General features: G+C 41.6%; 1 protein-coding gene across 1 annotated transcript in view; it reads right to left on the minus strand.

The window, feature by feature from the left end:
* Window positions 1–832: 832 nt before the first annotated feature.
* ppp2r5a (protein phosphatase 2, regulatory subunit B', alpha isoform) overlaps window positions 833–21,781 on the minus strand; it is a 131,210-nt gene continuing 110,261 nt past the window's right edge. Inside the window, exons 8-13 of the mRNA XM_060917891.1 lie at window positions 17,238–17,291; window positions 12,238–12,288; window positions 9,004–9,123; window positions 8,738–8,865; window positions 5,098–5,199; window positions 833–2,654 (exon numbers count right to left, since the gene is read on the minus strand). Coding sequence (XP_060773874.1) covers window positions 2,459–2,654; window positions 5,098–5,199; window positions 8,738–8,865; window positions 9,004–9,123; window positions 12,238–12,288; window positions 17,238–17,291 — 651 coding nt within the window. The 3' untranslated portion in view covers window positions 833–2,458. The remainder of the gene's footprint in view (window positions 2,655–5,097; window positions 5,200–8,737; window positions 8,866–9,003; window positions 9,124–12,237; window positions 12,289–17,237; window positions 17,292–21,781) is intronic.

Below are 21,781 nucleotides of genomic sequence, written 5' to 3' on the forward strand. Positions count from 1 at the left end.
TAACGGGAACGGCGTTATAACGATGTAAAAAGTAATTAGTTAGATTACTCGTTACTAAAAAAAGTAACGCCGTTAGTAACGCCGTTTATTCTAACGCCGTTATTCCCATCACTGCTTACAACAAAATGATCTCAGGTGTTTTATTCCTTACTTCAACACACAGCTAATGTGTGACGGAAAGCAGGACTGGCTCGTGTCTGTGATGGACAGAAATAAATCCTAAACCTGTAATATTCATACAATATAATTTTACAGAGGGGCAGCACGGTGGTGTAGTGGTTAGCGCTGTCGCCTCACAGCAAGAAGGTCCGGGTTCGAGCCCCGTGGCCGGCGAGGGCCTTTCTGTGCGGAGTTTGCATGTTCTCCCCGTGTCCGCGTGGGTTTCCTCCGGGTGCTCCGGTTTCCCCCACAGTCCAAAGACATGCAGGTTAGGTTAACTGGTGACTCTAAATTGAGCGTAGGTGTGAGTGTGAATGGTTGTCTGTGTCTATGTGTCAGCCCTGTGATGACCTGGTGACTTGTCCAGGGTGTACCCCGCCTTTCGCCCGTAGTCAGCTGGGATAGGCTCCTGCGACCCTGTAGAACAGGATAAAGCGGCTACAGATAATGAGATGAGATAATTTTACAGATCATTTAGGAAAACAGTGACTTCATGGGTACAATATAAGGATTTTTTTTTTCATTTCTTTGTTTCAGGCTTTTATTTAAAATTTTCCAGGAAGAAATATTTTCCCAAGCCAGATCAAAACTAAATCAGCTCTGTCCTTATCCCCCCAAACAAACAAACAAACAAACAAACAAATCAGATGATGGGTCATAGTGTCAACAGATGAACGGGGAAGATGGAGAAGGCTTTATTTTATTGAGGTTTCTTTGCAATTTGGAGAGAACTCTAAAAATTACAACCTGTTCCTTTAAAATGGATGGTTCTGGTTCAAAAAAACACCTTGTAAAGATCAAGTTACAATAAACATCAATCAGAATCAACATCATTAATGCGCTCTCCCTGGTCAAAAACGTATCCGAACCGGAGTTTTTAAATTCACTGTAGAATTATAAATATCCCACATCGCTCATACGGACATTTCATTCATTTCGAGCTCTCATTATACCACTGATTCATTTACTCTCTTTCAGGCCCAGGTGTACATCGCAGCATGCACACTCCTCAGAAATCCAGTGCGACATTAAAGCTAGACGGCCTTTCGATTTCATAAAATCGGTGAAATTTAGTTCCCTCTGAAATGTGGTCATTGTGATATATGTTTATTTCTGTAATATCTCACAAAATATCCGGCCATTCTGTGGCTGGGAAGTTATTTAATTTGAGCGGATTAAAGCAAATAATGTGCATGAAATCGCTCGCTTCGTGCAGTCAAGCAGACAGAGGAAGTCCGTGTGCGCATGCGCAGGTTTACCTTCTTCTTCTTCTTTTGGGTTTTACGGCAGCTGGCATCCACAGTGTCACATTACTGCCATCTACAGGTTTACCTTTGAGCGTGCACTGACAGTTCCATCATTCTGTCGCTAAACGAACAGCTGATCACACCGAGGTGCTCGCTGAGCGCCGATATTTATTAGTTTGATCCTGCGTTTCCTTTCCTTCATATATAACATAACGTCTTTTCTTCTCGCTTTCTTTCCGTTACTGTAGTCGGTCTTTCACGTTTCATTCGCACACTCACGTCCTCCGTTTTTCTCTCCTGTTTCAAATTTGTATCCCACAATGCCTTGCGTGAACAGGGAAAGCTCGCCACGTCATGCATGATGTACAGTAGTATCTTGAATTGAGTCAGGGTGAAGTGAAGCAGGAAAAAATAGCGGAGAATTTAGGGCCACGTGGAGATAAATTCATTAACTGTTCTATTTTTAAAAACGAATAAAATTGGAAGTCTGTGATTCAGATTCAGTCGCTTTCAGTCCACTAAACAAAAATAATTACGTGTCGGGGGAAATTCTTTTTATGACCTACAATCGAAAAATCTGAAAGGCCGTCTAGCTTTAAGAACTTGCTCTTGTACGGGTCAAACTCTGACTCGGGCGTTTCCCAATACTGCGTTTTCATAATTCCCTTCTCTAAAATCTTATTTCGCTGAGCAGAAAAGGTGGACGGATGATGAGACTCGAGAAAACAGCCATCCGAATGCGGAGTAATCCTGAATGAAACAGGATTTATCCGAGAACATGAACACTGCTCACATCTGCCTCCTCCAGAACGGCGCGCAGTAACGTCCACGATAATAGTGTACGACGGCACAAGTCTATGTGTGAGTGAAGTTTTAATATACGAAATAACCTGACTGCACTTAACATCCAAAAAATAGACTTACATAACTAAAATATTTCATTTTCAGAGATAATGTTGGTCTATGTCGATCTATCGAGCGCGTTTTCACTTGCAGCGCCCTCGTCTCGGCGACGGAGTGCTCCTGGGTTCGATCCCACAGCTGGTCCGGTGTCATTTGGCCCAGTGGTCAGTGTTGTGTGTGTGCATGTTAACGGTGTCTGTCGCGCTGATGACGGAGCTGTTCCGCTCCTCTGATTGGTTGTTGTTGGAGTTCAGAATGCCGTGGTTGTTGTTCTGGCTCTTGGAGATCCTCAGCTCGTCCAGCCTCTTCCACAGCTCCTCCCTCTCCTGCTCCTTCTTCTTCTCTCTGAGGGTGTAAGAGTGAGAGCTTTAAACACCGAAGCGGTCCGTGCTTCCTTTATTTACACCCGCGCTTACGTTCGGAGATGCTGCTGATGTTACTGCCAGCTTTTCATTGAGGAGTGTGAGGAAAGGACTCTTATCTAGAGAGCGAGTGATTAAAACACACTCATGTTTTAAAAAGTGTCTCCTTATCTTTAACACGATAACAAGGAGACCACTGGCCAGGCTGGTTAGTACTCAAGTCCACGACTCTGACTCGTGACTTGACTTGAGCGCTGGTGGCTCGGACTCTTTATTCTTTTTTTCTTGCAACATGCCATAATAATTTGGCATAAAATATTCATATATCTACGTTAATTTTTATACCAATTTCATCCAAGAGAATGCACATTCACCTGTTCAGGAACAAACACTACGTTCAGACTGCAACCTGAAACGACCCATATCCGATTTGTTGTGAAATCCGATTTTTTTGTTAGGCCGTTCACATTACCAATTATATGAGACTTGTATGCGATCTCCAATATGAACGGAAAACGACCCAAAAGTGTCCCGCATGCGCAAACTGACACGTAATAAGCACATCTACGTAATACGTAAAAAAAAAAAAAAACGCACTCTTCAAGTTTGCAAGTAAAGCATGGAGATGAGGCGAGACCTGGCGATGTGGTTTTTGTGGCGGCGGCGGAACTCACACAATAATCTGATTCATGTGGGCAGCAGACTAACGAGACCGAAGGTGTCAAATTACTGGAAATTTCCAGAACAATCTTATAATCTTGTAATGCAGGATGATTTAACATCCAGGTCCCTACCAAATCCACCATTAGCTTGATCAATTCTATAAAAGTCTATTTAAATTCTGAAAACTGTACAAATGTTGTTGTTTTCCACCAAAGAGGCGGGATTAGCCAACGCAGAATAGTGACGTCTCTTGTTGATGACGTGTAGGTCGCATGAATGCGACCTGTCCGGTCAGACTGCAGTCGCATGTGAAAATAACAGATATGTATCGGAATTAGGACCACATATCCAAGCGGCCTGGGTCGCATGTGAAAAAAATCGGATCTGTGTCATTCAGATTGTCAATAACAAATCGGATACAGGTCGCATATGGGCAAAAAAATCGGATATGGGTCGTTTCAGGGTGCAGTCTGAACGTAGTCAAACTAACATGAAATGGCGCTAAAATGCCCGGACAGAACGCCGCTAGGATTGCCCGCTTTGCTTATACAGACTTCTCATGCAGTGGGAAAAAAATGCACTGCTATGAGTTCGATATGTAGAAGAACTATCGAGGAGACGACGGGGACGACCTCGAACTTCAATCGTCATTTGGCGAGACTCCACCCAGAGAAGGAAGTGACACGCTATGTTCATTGCTCTGATGATAGTGGGCAGGGCTTGCTTGCTGAGCGATGAACTAGCTAGTGTTAACCCTCTCTCATGTTGTTTGCCCTGTTGATAGTGGGCGGGGCTTGCTGAGCGATGAACAAGCTTTTTATCTGTGGCCTGTTAACTAAAACGGGGCAGTCGAGCAGAAACGTTAGTCCGACACAGCAGCAGAGACGCTTTCACATAAAGGCAGCATATGGTGCGGGCGGAGTCTTGTTCTCGGACTCGACTACAACACGGTTTCTGGCAGATTAGGACTTGATTTTACTTTCACTTGAGTACATTTTTTGTTGGATTCCTGCCCTTTTTATATGAAAAATTTAAAAAATTGACACCTTATCCATACGTTGACTTCAGTACAATTCCTCAGGACCTTTTCCACCCCTGGCGTGTACATACATTTACCGAGACAACCCCTGTGTCCGAAATCGCTCCCTACTCACTAGAGAGTGCGGACGCCATTTTGTAGTGCTGTCCGAAACCTTAGTGAGGATTATTTACACCCTATATAGTACACTCAAAGTATCCCAGAATGCATCACGAAAAATACTGTACAACCAATCGTCACTAACCAAAGCAATATATCCCATCAAGCATTGCGGTCGCGCTGAAAGAAATCAAATTAAAAGCCTCAAATTTGATTTAATAAAAGACAGCGGCGAAGAAGAAAGAAAGGATTCAGCCTTGATTTAAAAGAACTGAAAGCTGCAGGTACTTTGTGTTGATTAATGTGGGAAATACGATCAGTATAATCTGGATTTATCACAAAAATACTGTACATGCGTGCGTTTATTATTTTGAAAACCCACCAGCCGACTGATCTGGCACGTTTTAATTGTGCGACAGTAATGACGTAAATACCAGCGCGACGGACTGGTGTCCGAAAGCGCTTTTTTTTTTCCCCATTTTACCAATGAGCTCACTATATAGTCCTCTATACAGTAATTCCCTATATAGTGAGTAGGGAGTAGTGAACGAGTGAGCGATTTCGGACACCGGGAGAATGAAATCCCAATCAGTGAATAAAGTCAGATCATGCCTCCCGTTCTCACCGTTGTCTGTCAGCTTTGTACGAGGCGGTGAGCTCATCAAACAGTATGCTGTTCATCTCCATCAGAGTTTTCAACACGTTGTACACCAGTGCTACGATTGTCCTGAAGGATAAGAAGGGGAAAGACAAAGACGTTTAAGGTTAGTGTTCTTTTAGTTTAATACTTCAAAACTTGTTCCAAAATTTCAGCCATTTTGGAAAACCGATATAACAGAGTGCACATGTCTAAGTAAGAGTCCGCTTCTGCCTGAGGAGCGTAAATGATTACAAAATGTTTAAAGGAGAACTGAAGGCAATTTTTTTTTATTCTCAAAATTCTATTTCTCATTTTATTAAATATAGAAATGCATTTTTGATTGCGATTTTGTCACTGCTATAGCAAGTTATGAGTGCTTCAAATACAATCCTGACTGCAAAAAAGTTGGGACAAAGTACAAATTGTAAATAAAAACGGAATGCAATGATGTGGAAGTTTCAAAATTCCATATTTTATTCGGAATAGAACATAGGTGACATATCAAATGTTTAAACTGAGAAAATGTATCATTTAAAGAGAAAAATTAGGTGATTTTAAATTTCATGACAACAACACATCTCAAAAAAGTTGGGACAAGGCCATGTTTACCACTGTGAGACATCCCCTTTTCTCTTTACAACAGTCTGTAAACGTCTGGGGACTGAGGAGACAAGTTGCTCAAGTTTAGGGATAGGAATGTTAACCCATTCTTGTCTAATGTAGGATTCTAGTTGCTCAACTGTCTTAGGTCTTTTTTGTCGTATCTTCCGTTTTATGATGTGCCAAATGTTTTCTATGGGTGAAAGATCTGGACTGCAGGCTGGCCAGTTCAGTACCCAGACCCTTCTTCTACGCAGCCATGATGCTGTAATTGATGCAGTTTGTGGTTTGGCATTGTCATGTTGGAAAATGCAAGGTCTTCCCTGAAAGAGACGTCGTCTGGATGGGAGCATATGTTGCTCTAGAACCTGGATATACCTTTCAGCATTGATGGTGTCTTTCCAGATGTGTAAGCTGCTCATGCCACACGCACTAATGCAACCCCATACCATCAGAGATGCAGGCTTCTGAACTGAGCGCTGATAACAACTTGGGTCGTCCTTCTCCTCTTTTTAGTCCGAATGACACGGCGTCCCTGATTTCCATAAAGAACTTCACATTTTGATTCGTCTGACCACAGAACAGTTTTCCACTTTGCCACAGTCCATTTTAAATGAGCCTTGGCCCAGAGAAGACGTCTGCGCTTCTGGATCATGTTTAGATACGGCTTCTTCTTTGAACTATAGAGTTTTAGCTGGCAACGGCAGATGGCACGGTGAATTGTGTTCACAGATAATGTTCTCTGGAAATATTCCTGAGCCCATTTTGTGATTTCCAATACAGAAGCATGCCTGTATGTGATGCAGTGCCGTCTAAGGGCCCGAAGATCACGGGCACCCAGTATGGTTTTCCGGCCTTGACCCTTACGCACAGAGATTCTTCCAGATTCTCTGAATCTTTTGATGATATTATGCACTGTAGATGATGATATGTTCAAACTCTTTGCAATTTTACACTGTCGAACTCCTTTCTGATATTGCTCCACTATTTGTCGGTGCAGAATTAGGGGGATTGGTGATCCTCTTCCCATCTTTACTTCTGAGAGCCGCTGCCACTCCAAGATGCTCTTTTTATACCCAGTCATGTTAATGACCTATTGCTAATTGACCTAATGAGTTGCAATTTGGTCCTCCAGCTGTTCCTTTTTTGCACCTTTAACTTTTCCAGCCTCTTATTGCCCCTGTCCCAACTTTTTTGAGATGTGTTGCTGTCATGAAATTTCAAATGAGCCAATATTTGGCACGAAATTTCAAAATGTCTCACTTTCAACATTTGATATGTTGTCTATGTTCTATTGTGAATACAATATCAGTTTTTGAGATTTGTAAATTATTGCATTCCGTTTTTATTTACAATTTGTACTTTGTCCCAACTTTTTTGGAATCGGGGTTGTACGCTCTGTAATATATCAGTCCATATGTCAAAGCGATGGCTGTAAACGAGATTCGTTGAGACCTGTGCGAGACATCGTAGGACGGAAGTAAAACGTGCAGCGGAAATCAAAGCGACCAACATCTGCCAACGTTCCCTGTGTCCGAAATCGCTCAGTCACTCACTACTCACTATATAGGGAATTACTGTATAGAGGACTATCTAGTAAGCTCATTGGTAAAATTATTTTTAAAAACGCTTTCGGACACTAGTCCGTTGCGCTAGTATTTACGTCATTACTGTCGCACAATTAAAATGTGCCAGATCAGTCGGCTGGTGGGTTTTCAGAATAATAAACACACGCATGTACAGTATTTTTGTGATAAATCCAGATTATACTGAGCGTATTTCCCACATTAATCAACACAAAGTACCTGCAGCTTTCAGTTCTTTTAAATCAAGGCTGAATACGTTTTATTCTTCGCCGCTGTCTTTTATTAAATCAAATTTGAGGCTTTTAATTTGATTTCTTTCAGCATGACCACAATGCATTATGGGATATATTGCTTTGGTTAGTGACCATTATTGTACACTACTTTTCGTGATGCATTCTGGGATACTTTGAGTGCACTATATAGGGTGTAAATAATCCTCACTAAGGTTTCAGACAGCACTACAAAATGGCGTGTGCACTATCTAGTGAGTAGGGAGCGATTTCGGACACAGGGGTTGTCAAAAGACGCGCGCGCCGTCTTTCGAATGCTGATGTGATCAAGCCGGAAGTTTTGTTTGTTTTGATAGCGATCAGGAACGTTTGAAAAAAGTAGGCAGTGATCGTCATTTAAACTCGTTTTTGTGCAATACTTCGTTTGGAAAACAGTTTTCAAAATGGCGACACTGACACCTGGCTGACACTTCACATTTCGAAGTCTCGTGAAGATCGCGCGGATAAGCGACGCCTGCCGTGGACCAAAAGAACTAAATTCAACACGGCTAAAAACCGAACAGGCCAATAAGTATAATATTTAATTGCGATTGGTTGCCGATACGAATCACGATATAAGGTTACTAAAACCGAAAACGTCACTGAATAACACGTTAATTAAGAAATAAAGCAAGTTTAAAAATGACTTCAGTTCTCTTTTAAAAACACTAATTTGACTCTTGTCCAAATCAATTTATGCTTTTCATTCAGAGCGCCCTCTTGTGGATTTATGTGGAATAACACTGACTTTCCAACAACCATGGAGCTCGCTCAGTTTCCGTCCCTGCTTTATCGTGATCAGAGCTGCCTTGGATCCGGAGCCCATCCCAGGAGGCTGGGAGTGAAGTGGGAACACAGCCCCGATGGGACACCAGTCCATTGCAGGACACCACACACATACCTAGGGACAACTTCTCAGACCCAATACACCTACTGGCATGTTTTTGGGCGATGGAGGGAAACTGGAAATGAGGTCGAAACCCAGATGCACAGACAGGACCTGAGCTCAGGACTGAACCAGGGACCATGGAGCTGTGAAGCAGCAACTAACTGCTGCCTATATCTAAAGGAAAAGCTTTTTTTTTTTTTTTAAACCTAGGTCATACCTTAATATTTGATCCACACCCAAACTCCTGCTAGCATAGTGCATGTAATCCAGACAGGACTCACTGGTTCCAGTGCTCTTTAGAGACGCGGTACAGGCTGTTGAACATGATGGGCAGGATCTTGTCTATGTTCTCTTCAATCAGACTCAAAATGTACTCGTTGTTCCAGAAGTACAGCGACCGTTCTGCTACCTGCACCACACAGAATAACAGTGAACATCTGGAAGTCAATAAACTCAGGAAACCCCGCTGCCATTCCTACCATACAGGAAGTTTAACATCTCAGACTGACTACAGGTACAGTGGAGATCATTTTGGTTTTGTTTGTACCTGAAAATGAGGACTAGCGACACACTTGGAGATCTGTTTGAACAGTAGCTCCTGGACCTTCTTAAACTGTGTCGGCTCAATGACGTCCAGAATCTCCTCGATTTCGCCCAGGAACATGACCTACACACACGAACGGCGCAAACGTAAAAACAGGACTTTTAGTTATGCTGTCATAGTTAGTTGCCGGAGTCCCTGCTTGTACTCAGTGCAATATGTATACTGTTCCTACTTATTCAGGTGACATTGGGCATACCTAACAATCTGTGTTTTTTCTATCTCTCTGTCTCAAATAAAATCTAAAGACTTCAAAACGTCTTCTTCCCAGAAAAGAAACTTTGCTCTTAATAAACTTGTCGGTTCTCAGTAACTCAGTGCTCTGTTTCTGCAGATAAGCTGCCAGTGTCACTAATACGTCTGCGTACGCATGCGCAATAGAGACCAGGAACTGTCCTGTAGTTGGCTTTTAAAAAAATACATCATAATTATTAAAATACAGAAATATCAGTCTATTAAATATCATTAGTGATGTAGTATCATCACAAAAGCGCCCATGTAGAAAAATATACAATGAATAATTTATCTAATAAAGGCATACAGTGGTGCTTGAAAGTTTGTGAACCCTTTAGAATTTTCTATATTTCTGCATAAATATGACCTAAAACATCATCAGATTTTCACACAAGTCCTAAAAGTAGATAAAGAGAACCCAGTTAAACAAATGAGACAAAAAATATTATACTTGGTCATTTATTTATTGAGGAAAATGATCCAATATTACATATCTGTGAGTGGCAAAAGTATGTGAACCTTTGCTTTCAGTATCTGGTGTGACCCCCTTGTGCAGCAATAACTGCAACTAAACGTTTGCGGTAACTGTTGATCAGTCCTGCACACCGGCGTGGAGGAATTTTAGCCCGTTCCTCCGTACAGAACAGCTTTAACTCTGGGATGTTGGTGGGTTTCATGACATGAACTGCTCGCTTCAGGTCCTTCCACAACATTTCCATTGAAAAGTTGGTCAGGACTTTGACTTGGCCATTCCAAAACATTCACTTTATTCTTCTTTAACCATTCTCTGGTAGAACGACTTGTGGGCCGTTGTCTTGCTGCATGACCCGCCTTCTCTTTAGATTCAGTTCATGGACAGATGTCCTGACATTTTGCTTTAGAATTCGCTGGTATAATTCAGAATTCATTGTTCCATCAATGATGGCAAGCCGTCCTGGCCCACATGCAGCAAAACAGATCAAATCAAATCAAATCAAGTTTATTTGTACAGCGCTTTTAACAATAAACATTGTCGCAAAGCAGCTTTACAGAATTTGAACGACTTAAAACATGAGCTAATTTTATCCCTAATCTATCCCCAGGCCCAAACCATGATACTACCACCACCATGTTTCACAGATGGGATAAGGTTCTTATGCTGGAATGCAGTGCTTTCCTTTCTCCAAACATGACGCTTCTCATTTAAACCAAAAAGTTCTATTTCGGTCTCATCCGTCCACAAAGCATTTTTCCAATAGCCTTCTGACTCGTCCACATGTTCTTTAGCAAACTGCAGATGAGCAGCAATGTTCTTTTTGGAGAGCAGCGGTTTTCTCCTTGCAACCCTGCCATGCACACCATTGTTGTTCAGTGTTCTCCTGATGGTGGACTCATGAACATTAATATTAGCCAATGTGAGAGAGGCCTTCAGTTATTTAGAAGTTACCCTGGGATCCTTTGTGACCTCACCGACTATTACACGCCTTGCTCTTGGAGTGATCTTTGTCGGTCGACCACTCCTGGGGAGGGTAACAATGGTCTTGAATTTCCTCCATTTGTACACAATCTATCTGATACTGGATTGGTGGAGTCCAAACTCTTTAGAGATGGTTTTGTAACCTTTTCCAGCCCGATGAGCATCAACAACGCTTTTTCTGAGGTCCTCAGAAATCTCCTTTGTTCGTGCCATGATACACTTCCACAAACATGTGTTGTGAAGATCAGACTTTGATAGATCCCTGTTCTTTAAATAAAACAGGGTGCCCACTCACACCTGATTGTAATCCCATTGATTGAAAACACCTGACTCTAATTTCACCTTCAAATTAACTGCTAATCCTAGAGGTTCACATACTTTTGCCACTCACAGATATGTAATATTGGATCATTTTCCTCAATAAATAAATGACCAAGTATAATATTTTTGTCTCATTTGTTTAACTGGGTTCTCTTTATCTACTTTTAGGACTTGTGTGAAAATCTGATGATGTTTTAGGTCATATTTATGCAGAAATATAGAAAATTCTAAAGGGTTCACAAACTTTCAAGCACCACTGTAAGTTAATGTTATTCATGTTAGCATAACTCCGTTTTTACACACTAACTAACTAACAGTGTCCAAGTGAACTAGCTATGTGTAAACGTTAGCCATGGACAAGGCTACGGCAACTTGGCGGGCAAATCCATAGAAAGTCATGTGACTAACCAGACTGCATAGCTACGTTTGTAACGTTATCGCTAGCTCTAAAAGCACAGACAATTTCGTTGCAAGCTTTCTCTTGGAATAAAAGGTTTATATACCTCAATATGCTTCTGTAGGTCGGACGGTGAGTTTTTGTCGGCCGTGATGTGGTTCGTTTTCGGCAAACAAAGCAAAGATTTAAAACGAAACGAATCTTTAATCCTTTCAGAAAACTGAAACATGGGTTCATGGGCCATGGGGGCGTGCATTCGCCAGAAGAACCGCCTCCTCCCGTTCTGCCATCAACTGATCGTGTTAAATAACGCTGCTGAGACAGCATTGAACTTGATTTTATACAGTCTGTGGACGTGACGTGACCCTAGTGATTACTGATCGGCTGTCTCAGCGTCACCTGCGGAAAAACCAATCACGCTTTAGAAAAGAAAACAAAAAACATCCACTTTCAAATCTGCTTCCGAGTAACGAGGACCTTGATAGAAATGTAGTGGAGTGAAAAGTACGATATTTGTCTTTCAAATGTAGTGAAGTCAGAAGTTTCCAAAAAAAATAATACTCAAGTAAAGTACAGATAGTCAAAAAGTGTACTTAAGTACAGAACTCAAGCAGATGTACGTCGTTACTGTCCACCTCCGTTCCTCAGTGACCACGATATCTGATTAAATGTTAACGTAAACTGGGAAAAAAGTGTACAGAGTTGGGGTTTTCCCACCCAGACACTTGCTAAAGATATTTATGTCATACTGAAGTGTTGTACTGAGTCTTACCTCCTTCTGGCTGCAGGTCTTGGGCCAGAATTTCAGAAGACCCCGGATCACCTGCACACACACAAATGCACATAATGCAGTGAAAGTCAGAGCGTAACACTGAACGTAAACGATGTGACTGCATGGGGAAGACGGACGAGTGTCCTCCGAATCGAACGCTCCTTCTCCATGTGGTGCAATACCAACATAAACTGTAACAAACTCTAACGGTGTCTCAAATCACACATTTTCTACTTTTCTAGATAATTTCTTTAGTCCACATATATGATAAAATATATCCATTTCTAATATGATTTTCCTACAAAAACACCTGTTCTGAGGGCGAGTCGTATACTGTACTAAAACACCTGGAAGAAAAACCAGAGTGCTCTGAGTGCACAACATCCCCTGCTGGCGACTCGGCCAGAACTCTGGTAAAATGCGACCAAATTGAACGAAATTGCAATATGCGTATTACCGACCTATAACAGAATCCTGTCATGTTTCGTGAAATTTCTCCAAAAATTGTGAGAGGAGTTGATTTCAGAAGGTGAGTACCCCTCCTGGGACGGACGGACATCGCCACGACCTAATCCCCCTTCGGGCCTTTCAGCCAACGGGGGATAAAAATTGCAAGGGAAGTTGATTTCAGAAAGCAAGCACACCTTGATGAAACTGCCAAAGTACAAGTTTGTTAATAATCGAGGGCATAACTCTGGGAAAATTTTGCCCAAATTAAACGAAATTTCAATCTGCGTATAACTGTCATATAACAAAGAATCCTTCTGCCAAGTTTGGTGAAATTCCTCCACAAATTGTGAGAGGAGTTGATTTCAGAAGACCGTACACCCTCGTGAAATTCTCATCATCTCATTATCTCTAGCCGCTTTATCCTGTTCTACAGGGTCGCAGGCAAGCTGGAGCCTATCCCAGCTGACTACGGGCGAAAGGCGGGGTACACCCTGGACAAGTCGCCAGGTCATCACAGGGCTGACACATAGACATAGACAACCATTCACACTCACATTCACACCTACGGTCAATTTAGAGTCACCAGTTAACCTAACCTGCATGTCTTTGGACTGTGGGGGAAACCGGAGCACCCGGAGGAAACCCACGCGGACACGGGGAGAACATGCAAACTCCACACAGAAAGGCCCTTGCCGGCCACGGGGCTCGAACCCAGGACCTTCTTGCTGTGAGGCGACAGTGCTAACCACTACACCACCGTGCCGCCTCCTCGTGAAATTGTCCAAGTTATTTAATCAAGGGTCAAAACTCTGGGAAAATTTTCACAAACGAAATTAAATCGCAATATGCGTATTACTGTCATATAGCAAGGCCTTTTGCCAAGATTCGAGAAATTCATCCAAAAATCGTGAGAGGAGTTGATGTCAGAAGGCGAGCACACCTTCATGAAATTGTCAAAGTATAATTTTATTAATCAAGGACTGTAACTCTGGTAAAATGCGACTGAATTGAACAAAATTACAATATGCGTACTACCGACATACACTACCGTTCAAAAGTTTGGGGTCACCCAGACAATTTTGTGTTTTCCATGAAAAGTCACACTTTTATTTCCCACCATAAGTTGTAAAATGAATAGAAAATATAGTCAAGACATTTTTCTGGCCATTTTGAGCATTTAATCGACCCCACAAATGTGATGCTCCAGAAACTCAATCTGCTCAAAGGAAGGTCAGTTTTATAGCTTCTCTAAAGAGCTCAACTGTTTTCAGCTGTGCTAACATGATTGTACAAGGGTTTTCTAATCATCCATTAGCCTTCTGAGGCAATGAGCAAACACATTGTACCATTAGAACACTGGAGTGAGAGTTGCTGGAAATGGGCCTCTATACACCTATGGAGATATTGCACCAAAAACCAGACATTTCCAGCTAGAATAGTCATTTACCACATTAGCAATGTATAGAGTGGATTTCTGATTAGCTTAAAGTGATCTTCATTGAAAAGAACAGTGCTTTTCTTTCAAAAATAAGGACATTTCAAAGTGACCCCAAACTTTTGAACGGTAGTGTATAACAAAGAATCCTGACAAGTTTCGTGAAATTCCTCCGAAAATTGAGAGAGGAGTTGGTTTCAGAAGGTGAGCGCCCTTCCTGGGACAGACGGACAATCGCCACGACCTAATCCCCCTTCGGGCCTTTTAGCCAGCGGGGGATAAAAACCTAAAGGTACTGGTTCTCTTTTATTTGAGTATTTCAGAAACTGCTGAACTCCTAAGATTTTCACCATAACAGTTATAATAGTTTTGACAAAATGATTAAAAAAAAAAAAAAACACCTCACACACACACAAAGGGAATTTGGCCCGTGTCACCTTGTATTTGTTCCCCAGTTAATCAGGAAGTGTCAGTCCTGCACGCCTTGGCACATGCACCTGAAGGCACGCCTCGGGCTGCGTGTGTGCCAAACGAGCTCCAGCACGCGCGCCATGAACCATGAACAAAGCGCACCTGTTCTCATTAGTGAACTAAATGTTGGGCTATTTAAGGACTGCGCTGATGATAATGCAACGCGAAGTATTACGCCACGTTCAGTGAGCATTACCGAGCCTTGTTTCCCGTATTTCTGATTTTCCTGGTTTCTGGACTCCTTGTTCCTGGTTTTAGTTCTCGTCCTCATTTTGCCTCCGATATCCTGTCCGCACCTCGAGCGACCATTTGCCCGCTTTCCTGTTTCTGACCTTGCCTGCCGATTTGGACCGTTTGTGGTTGTGTGTGTTTCCTGCACTTCTTCTATAGACCGCATTGTATTATAATAAACACTTCTGCGTTTACATCCGCCTCTCTCGCGCACCTGACAGGAAGTCCTAGATTACAGCTTGAAAGTTCCTACACGCTCCAATCAACTCAAAAATACCGGACAATTTCAAAGAGAAACACGCTTCAGTTACATTACGTTCACTATCATTTCCAGGGTGCCAATAATAATGGCATGAGTTTTTGTTGAAAATGATTATTTCTTGATGAGGGACTTGTTTTTCTCTGAATAATTTTATTTCAAATAAAGGTTGGATTTTTCACATTTTTTCAGTGTGTGATGAAGCGACTTCACCAAATGGTGGATTTGTTCTCACCCATTTTACAAATCTTTACAAAGGGTGCCATTTTATATGTTCAGTGCTGTGTGTAAATGAGTACGCCCCCTTTGAAAAGTAACATTTTAAACAATTTCCAAAATGTTGAAAAGTTTAATATAACATCTGTTTAACTTATAACAGAAAGTAAGGTTAATAATATAAACTTAGATTACACATTTTTCAGTTTTACTCAAATTAGGGTGGTGCAAAAATGAGTACACCTCACAACAAAAACTACTACAGCTAGTACTTTGTATGGCCTCCATGATTTTTAATGACAGCACCAAGTCTTCTAGGCATGGAATGAACAAGTTGGCGACATTTTGCAACATCAATCTTTTTCCATTCTTCAACAACGACCTCTTTTAGTGACTGGATGCTGGATGGAGAGTGATGCTCAACTTGTCTCTTCAGAATTCCCCATAGGTGTTCGATTGGGTTCAGTTCAGGAGACGTACTTGGCCACTGAATCACTTTCACCCTGTTCTTCTTCAGAAATCCAACAGTGGCCTTAGATGTGTGTTTAGTCATGTTGGAAAAGTGCACAGTGACCAAGGGCACGGAGTGATGGTAGCATCTTCTCTTTCAGTATAGAGCAATACGTCTGTGAATTCATGATGCCATCAATGAAATGCAGCTCCCCGACACCAGCAGCACTCATGCAGCCCCACATAAGGACAGTGCCACCACCATGTTTCACTGTAGGCACCAGGCATTTTTCTTTGCATTCCTCACCTTTGCGACGCCATACAGTTTTGAAGCCGTCAGTTCCAAAAACATTTATCTTGGTCTCATCACTCCAGAGTGTAGAGTCCCAGTAGTCTTCATCTTTGTCAGCATGGGCCCTGGCAAACTCTGAGCGGGCTTTTTTGTGCCTGGGCTTTAGGAGAGGCTTCTTTCGTGGACGGCATCCATGCATGCCATTCCTCTGCAGTGTACGCCGTATTGTGTCACGGGAAATAGTCACCCCAGTTTGGCTTTCTACTTCTTTAGATAACTGCAGTGAACTTGCATGCCAATTTTCTTCAACCCTTCTCATCAGAAGACGCTCCTGTCGAGGTGTTAACTTCCGTGGATGACCTGGACGTCTCTGTGAGATGGTTGCAGTTCCAGCTTTCTTAAATTTTTGTACCACTTTTGCTACAGTATTCTGACTGATAAGTAAAGCTTTGCTGATCTTCTTGTAGCCTTCACCTTTGTGGTGTAAAGAAATTATTTTCTTTGGGGAATTCTGAAGAGACAAGTTGAGCATCACTCTCCATCCAGCATCCAGTCACTAAAAGAGGTCATTGTTGAAGAATGGAAAAAGATTGATGTTGCAAAATGTCGCCAACTTGTTCATTCCATGCCTAGAAGACTTGGTGCTGTCATTAAAAATCATGGAGTCCATACAAAGTACTAGATGTAGTAGCTTTTGTTGTGAGGTGTACTCATTTTTGCACCATCCTAATTTGAGTAAAACTGAAAAATGTGTAAGCTAAGTTATATTATTAACCTTACTTTCACGTTATAAGTTAAACAGATGTTATATTAAACTTTGTCTCGTCAACATTTTGGAAATTGTTTGTGTTCATTGAGATATTGTTTAAAATGTTACTTTTCACAGGGGGTATACTCATTTACGCTCAGCACTGTACATATAAAATGAAGGCAGAAATGTCTTGTTGATGAAAGGAAAGCTAAAGTAACTTAAATAGCCACTCTTTACAACCGTACTGAACAGAAAAGCATCTCAGAACGCAAGGCATGGCGTACCACACCATACTGAAGACTGGAAAAAGACCAGACGATCCTCAGCTGTATATTTCGGGGGTGATATTAAAGTGGCTGAAATCCTGAATTAAGTGTAGGTATAAAATGCAGGAGCAGCAGTGAGAAACACCGTTATAGAGGATCTGTAGGACATCATGTCGTACCGGCTCTGTGAGTGTGGCGTCCTTCTCCAGAAACTGAACCACACAGTACGCCAACTGGAACAGAAAAAAAAAAAAAAAAACATTAGACAACATGAGAATAAATAAATATTGCTAGTCCATGGTCTAGAATACAAGACCATGCTTCCTTCAAACCGCTGCTCAAACATTATATATCATACAGTGCCTTGCAAAAGTATTCATCCCCCTTGGTATTTGCCGCATTCCAAGCTGGAATTAAAATGGATTTTTGTAGGGTTAGCACCATTTGATTTACACAACATGCCTACCACTTTAAAGGTGAAAATTGTTTTATTGTGACACAAACAATAATTAAGATGAAAAAACAGAAATCTGGAATGTGCATACTGTAGGTATTCACCCTCTTTCGTATGAAACCCCTAAATAAGAGCTGCTCCAACCAATTCACTTCGTAAGTCACATCATTAGTTGATTAAGATCCACCTGTGTGCAATCAAAGTGTCACATGATCTGTCACATGATGTCTGTATAAATCACCCTGTTCTGGAAGGACCCTGACTCTGCAACACTACTAAGCAAGCAACATGAAAACCAAGGAGCCTCCAAACAGGTCAGAGACAAAGTTGTGGAGAAGTATAGATCAGGGTTGGGTTATAAAAAATATCCCAAACTTTGAATATCCCAGGGAGCACCATTAAATCCATTATAGCAAAATAGAAAGAATATGGCATCACGACAAACCTGACAAGAGAAGGCCGCCCACCAAAACTCACAGACCGGGCAAGGAGGGCATTAATCAGAGATGCAACAAAGACACCAAAGAGAACATTGAAGGAGCTGCAAAGATCCACAGCGGAGATGGGAGTATCTGTCCATAGGACCACTTTAAGCCGTACACTCCACAGAGTGGGGCTTTATGGAAGAGTGGCCAGAAAAAGCCGTTGCTTAAGAAAACACATTTGGAGTTTGCCCAACAGCATGTGGCAGACTCCCCAAACACATGGAAGAAGATTCTCTGGTCAAATGAGACTAAAACTGAACTTTTAGGTCATCATGGGAAACACCATGTGTGGCGCAAACCCAACACCCTGAGAACACCATTCCTACAGTGAAGCATGGTGGTGGCAGCATCATGCTGTGGGGATATTTTTCATCTGCAGGGACAGGAAAGCTGGTCAGGACTGAAGGAAAGATAGATGGCACTAAATACAGGGCAATTCTGGAGGAAAACCTGTTTGAGTCGGCCAGCATGGCCGTAGCCAGCTATGAGGCCACCGAGGTCCGGACCTCGGTCATTTTTAAGAGCTGAAAATCCATTTGTACGCTAAATATTCAACTGAATTTAAAAAAAAAAAGAATAACATTAAAATGTCTCCGTAAAAAGTGCATTGTTAATTATGTTAAATGTTGATTCTGTCTTCTGTGTCTGTTTCGTGCGGCTCTGAGACCAAGAACACAAAAACGAATGAGTGCGCGACTTGGGGGAGGAACGCAGTGCAGTAGACATGGTTTTTTCATGATAACCATCAGCACATTTTCATGTAGCTGTTATCCCTACTCTTTATTCAAACATGGTGGTGTATACTGATTTTTTTTCCCAGAATTTTTTTTTTTTGTGTAGGTGTAACGGATGCCAGATTGTTAATGTATCTTGGTTACATAGGCTACATGGTTAGGGTATCTTTTGTCCTCATTGCCTGGGCCAGATCAAACCATTAAACAAGCTCAAATTATTCTTACTCTTGCCACATACATGATTTTTTTTTTCAAAACTGATGATATTCAGTTCAAACACCATTAAAAGTAATTTCAGGAATAGATCTCTTGTGTGATGTGTAATTCACCCCTCTCATTTTAAATATGTCGAAAATTTTTCAGCGCGTGCTTTGTGCATCACGGACCTCGGTGATTTTAAAATGCTGGCTACGGCCCTGTTGGCCAGAGGTTTGAGACTGGGACGAAGGTTCACGTTCCAGCAGGACAATGACCCTAAACATACTGCTAAAGATACACTTGGGTGGTTTAAAGGGAAACATTTAAATGTCTTGGAATGACCTAATCAAAGCCCAGACCTCAATCTGACTGAGAATCTGTAGCATAACTTGAAGATTGCTGTACACCGACACAACCCATCTAACTTGAAGGAGTTGGAGCAGTTTTGCCTTGAGGAACGAGCAAAAATCCCAGTGGTTAGATGTGCTAAGCTAATAGAGCCATACCCCAAGAGACTTGCAGCAAAAGGTGGCTCAAGAAAGTATTGACTTTGGGGGTGAATACCTATGCACACTCCAGATTTCTGTTTTTTCATCATAATTATTGTTCATGTTACAATTTAAAAAAAAAATCTGCACCTTTAAAGTGGTAGGCATGTTGTGTAAATCAAATGGCGCTAACCCTCCAAAAATCCATTTTAATTCCAGCTTGTAATGCGACAAAACAGGACAAACACCCAGGGGGATGAATACTTTTGCAAGACACTGCCGAACAATTAAATTCCTGTCTATTATTAGAATATGCAATTAAGAACGATTTGATTTTTGAACTGGAATACCCAACACACTCATTTTAGGATTTTGAATCCAACTCTTCGGCCGTCATCTGACCCAACATTTTATTAAAATACCACTGGGTGGTGCTGTTGTCCAATTTGCACCCATTTTAAACTGAGAGGAAAGAAACATGCTCAAGATAGAACGATTCAAATCACTACTCGGTATTTATAACTCAGAACATCACGTATTAGGAAAGAAAAAAAAAACCTGTCCAGTGATGGTGACTCAGTGGCTACAGGAGTCTGCTGCTGCGCTTCTGAATCTCTACTCAAACCACAATGGTGACTAAGAGCATTAATTGAGGTAATTAAGTGCAATGATGTGCCTGGACAGCACTTACTTTAAAGGAGAACTGAAGTCATTTTAAAACTTGCTTTATTTCTTAATTAACGTGTTATTCAATGACGTTTTCGGTTTTAGTAACCTTATATCGTGACTCGTATCGGCAACTAATTGCAATTAAATATTATACTTATCGGCCTGTTTGGTGTTTAGCCATGTTGAATTTAGTTCGTTTGGTCCACGGCAGGCGTCGCTTATCCGCGCGATCTTCACGAGACTTGGAAACGTGACGTGTCAACCAGGTGTCAACGCCGCCATTTTGAAAACTGTTTTCCAAACGAAGTATTGCACAAAAACGAGTTTAAATGACTATTACTGCCTACTTTTTTCAAACTTTCCTGATTGCTATCAAAACAAACAAAACTTCCGGCTTCATCACATCAGCATTCGAAAGAGGGCGCGCAAGTCTTTTGACAACGTTGGCAGATGTCAGTCACTTTTGATTTCCGCTGTACGTTTTACTTCCGTCCTACGATGTCTTGCACAGGTCTCAACAAATCTCGTTTACGGCCATTGCTTTGACATATGGACTGATATATTACAGAGCATATTTCAAACACTCATAACTTGCTATAGCAGTGACAAAATAGCGATCAAAAATGCATTCCGATATTTAATAAAATGAGAAATAGAATTTTGAGAATTTAAAAAAAAGTGCCTTCAGTTCTCCTTTAATTATTGTTACAAATACAGCATGTAATTACAACCCCGATTCCAAAAAAGTTGGGACAAAGTACAAATTGTAAATAAAAATGGAATGCAATGATGTGGAAGTTTCAAAATTCCATATTTTATTCGGAATAGAACATAGATGACATATCAAATGTTTAAACTGAGAAAATGCATCATTTAAAGAGAAAAATTAGGTGATTTTAAATTTCTTGACAACAACACATCTCAAAAAAGTTGGGACAAGGCCATGTTTACCACTGTGAGACATCCCCTTTTCTCTTTACAACAGTCTGTAAACGTCTGGGGACTGAGGAGACAAGTTGCTCAAGTTTAGGGATAGGAATGTTAACCCATTCTTGTCTAATGTAGGATTCTAGTTGCTTAACTGTCTTAGGTCTTTTTTGTCGTATCTTCCGTTTTATGATGCGCCAAATGTTTTCTATGGGTGAAAGATCTGGACTGCAGGCTGGCCAGTTCAGTACCCGGACCCTTCTTCTACGCAGCCATGATGCTGTAATTGATGCAGTATGTGGTTTGGCATTGTCATGTTGGAAAATGCAAGGTCTTCCCTGAAAGAGACGTCGTCTGGATGGGAGCATATGTTGCTCTAGAACCTGGATATACCTTTCAGCATTGATGGTGTCTTTCCAGATGTGTAAGCTGTCCATGCCACATGCACTAATGCAACCCCATACCATCAGAGATGCAGGCTTCTGAACTGAGCGCCGATAACAACTCGGGTCGTCCTTCTCCTCTTTAGTCCGAATGACACGGCGTCCCTGATTTCCATAAAGAACTTCAAATTTTGATTCGTCTGACCACAGAACAGTTTTCCACTTTGCCACAGTCCATTTTAAATGAGCCTTGGCCCAGAGAAGACGTCTGCGCTTCTGGATCGTGTTTAGATACGGCTTCTTCTTTGAACTATAGAGTTTTAGCTGGCAGCGGCGGATGGCACGGTGAATTGTGTTCACAGATAATGTTCTCTGGAAATATTCC

This window comes from Neoarius graeffei, chromosome 3 (genome assembly GCF_027579695.1).
Source record: "Neoarius graeffei isolate fNeoGra1 chromosome 3, fNeoGra1.pri, whole genome shotgun sequence".
Classification (NCBI taxonomy): domain Eukaryota; kingdom Metazoa; phylum Chordata; class Actinopteri; order Siluriformes; family Ariidae; genus Neoarius; species Neoarius graeffei.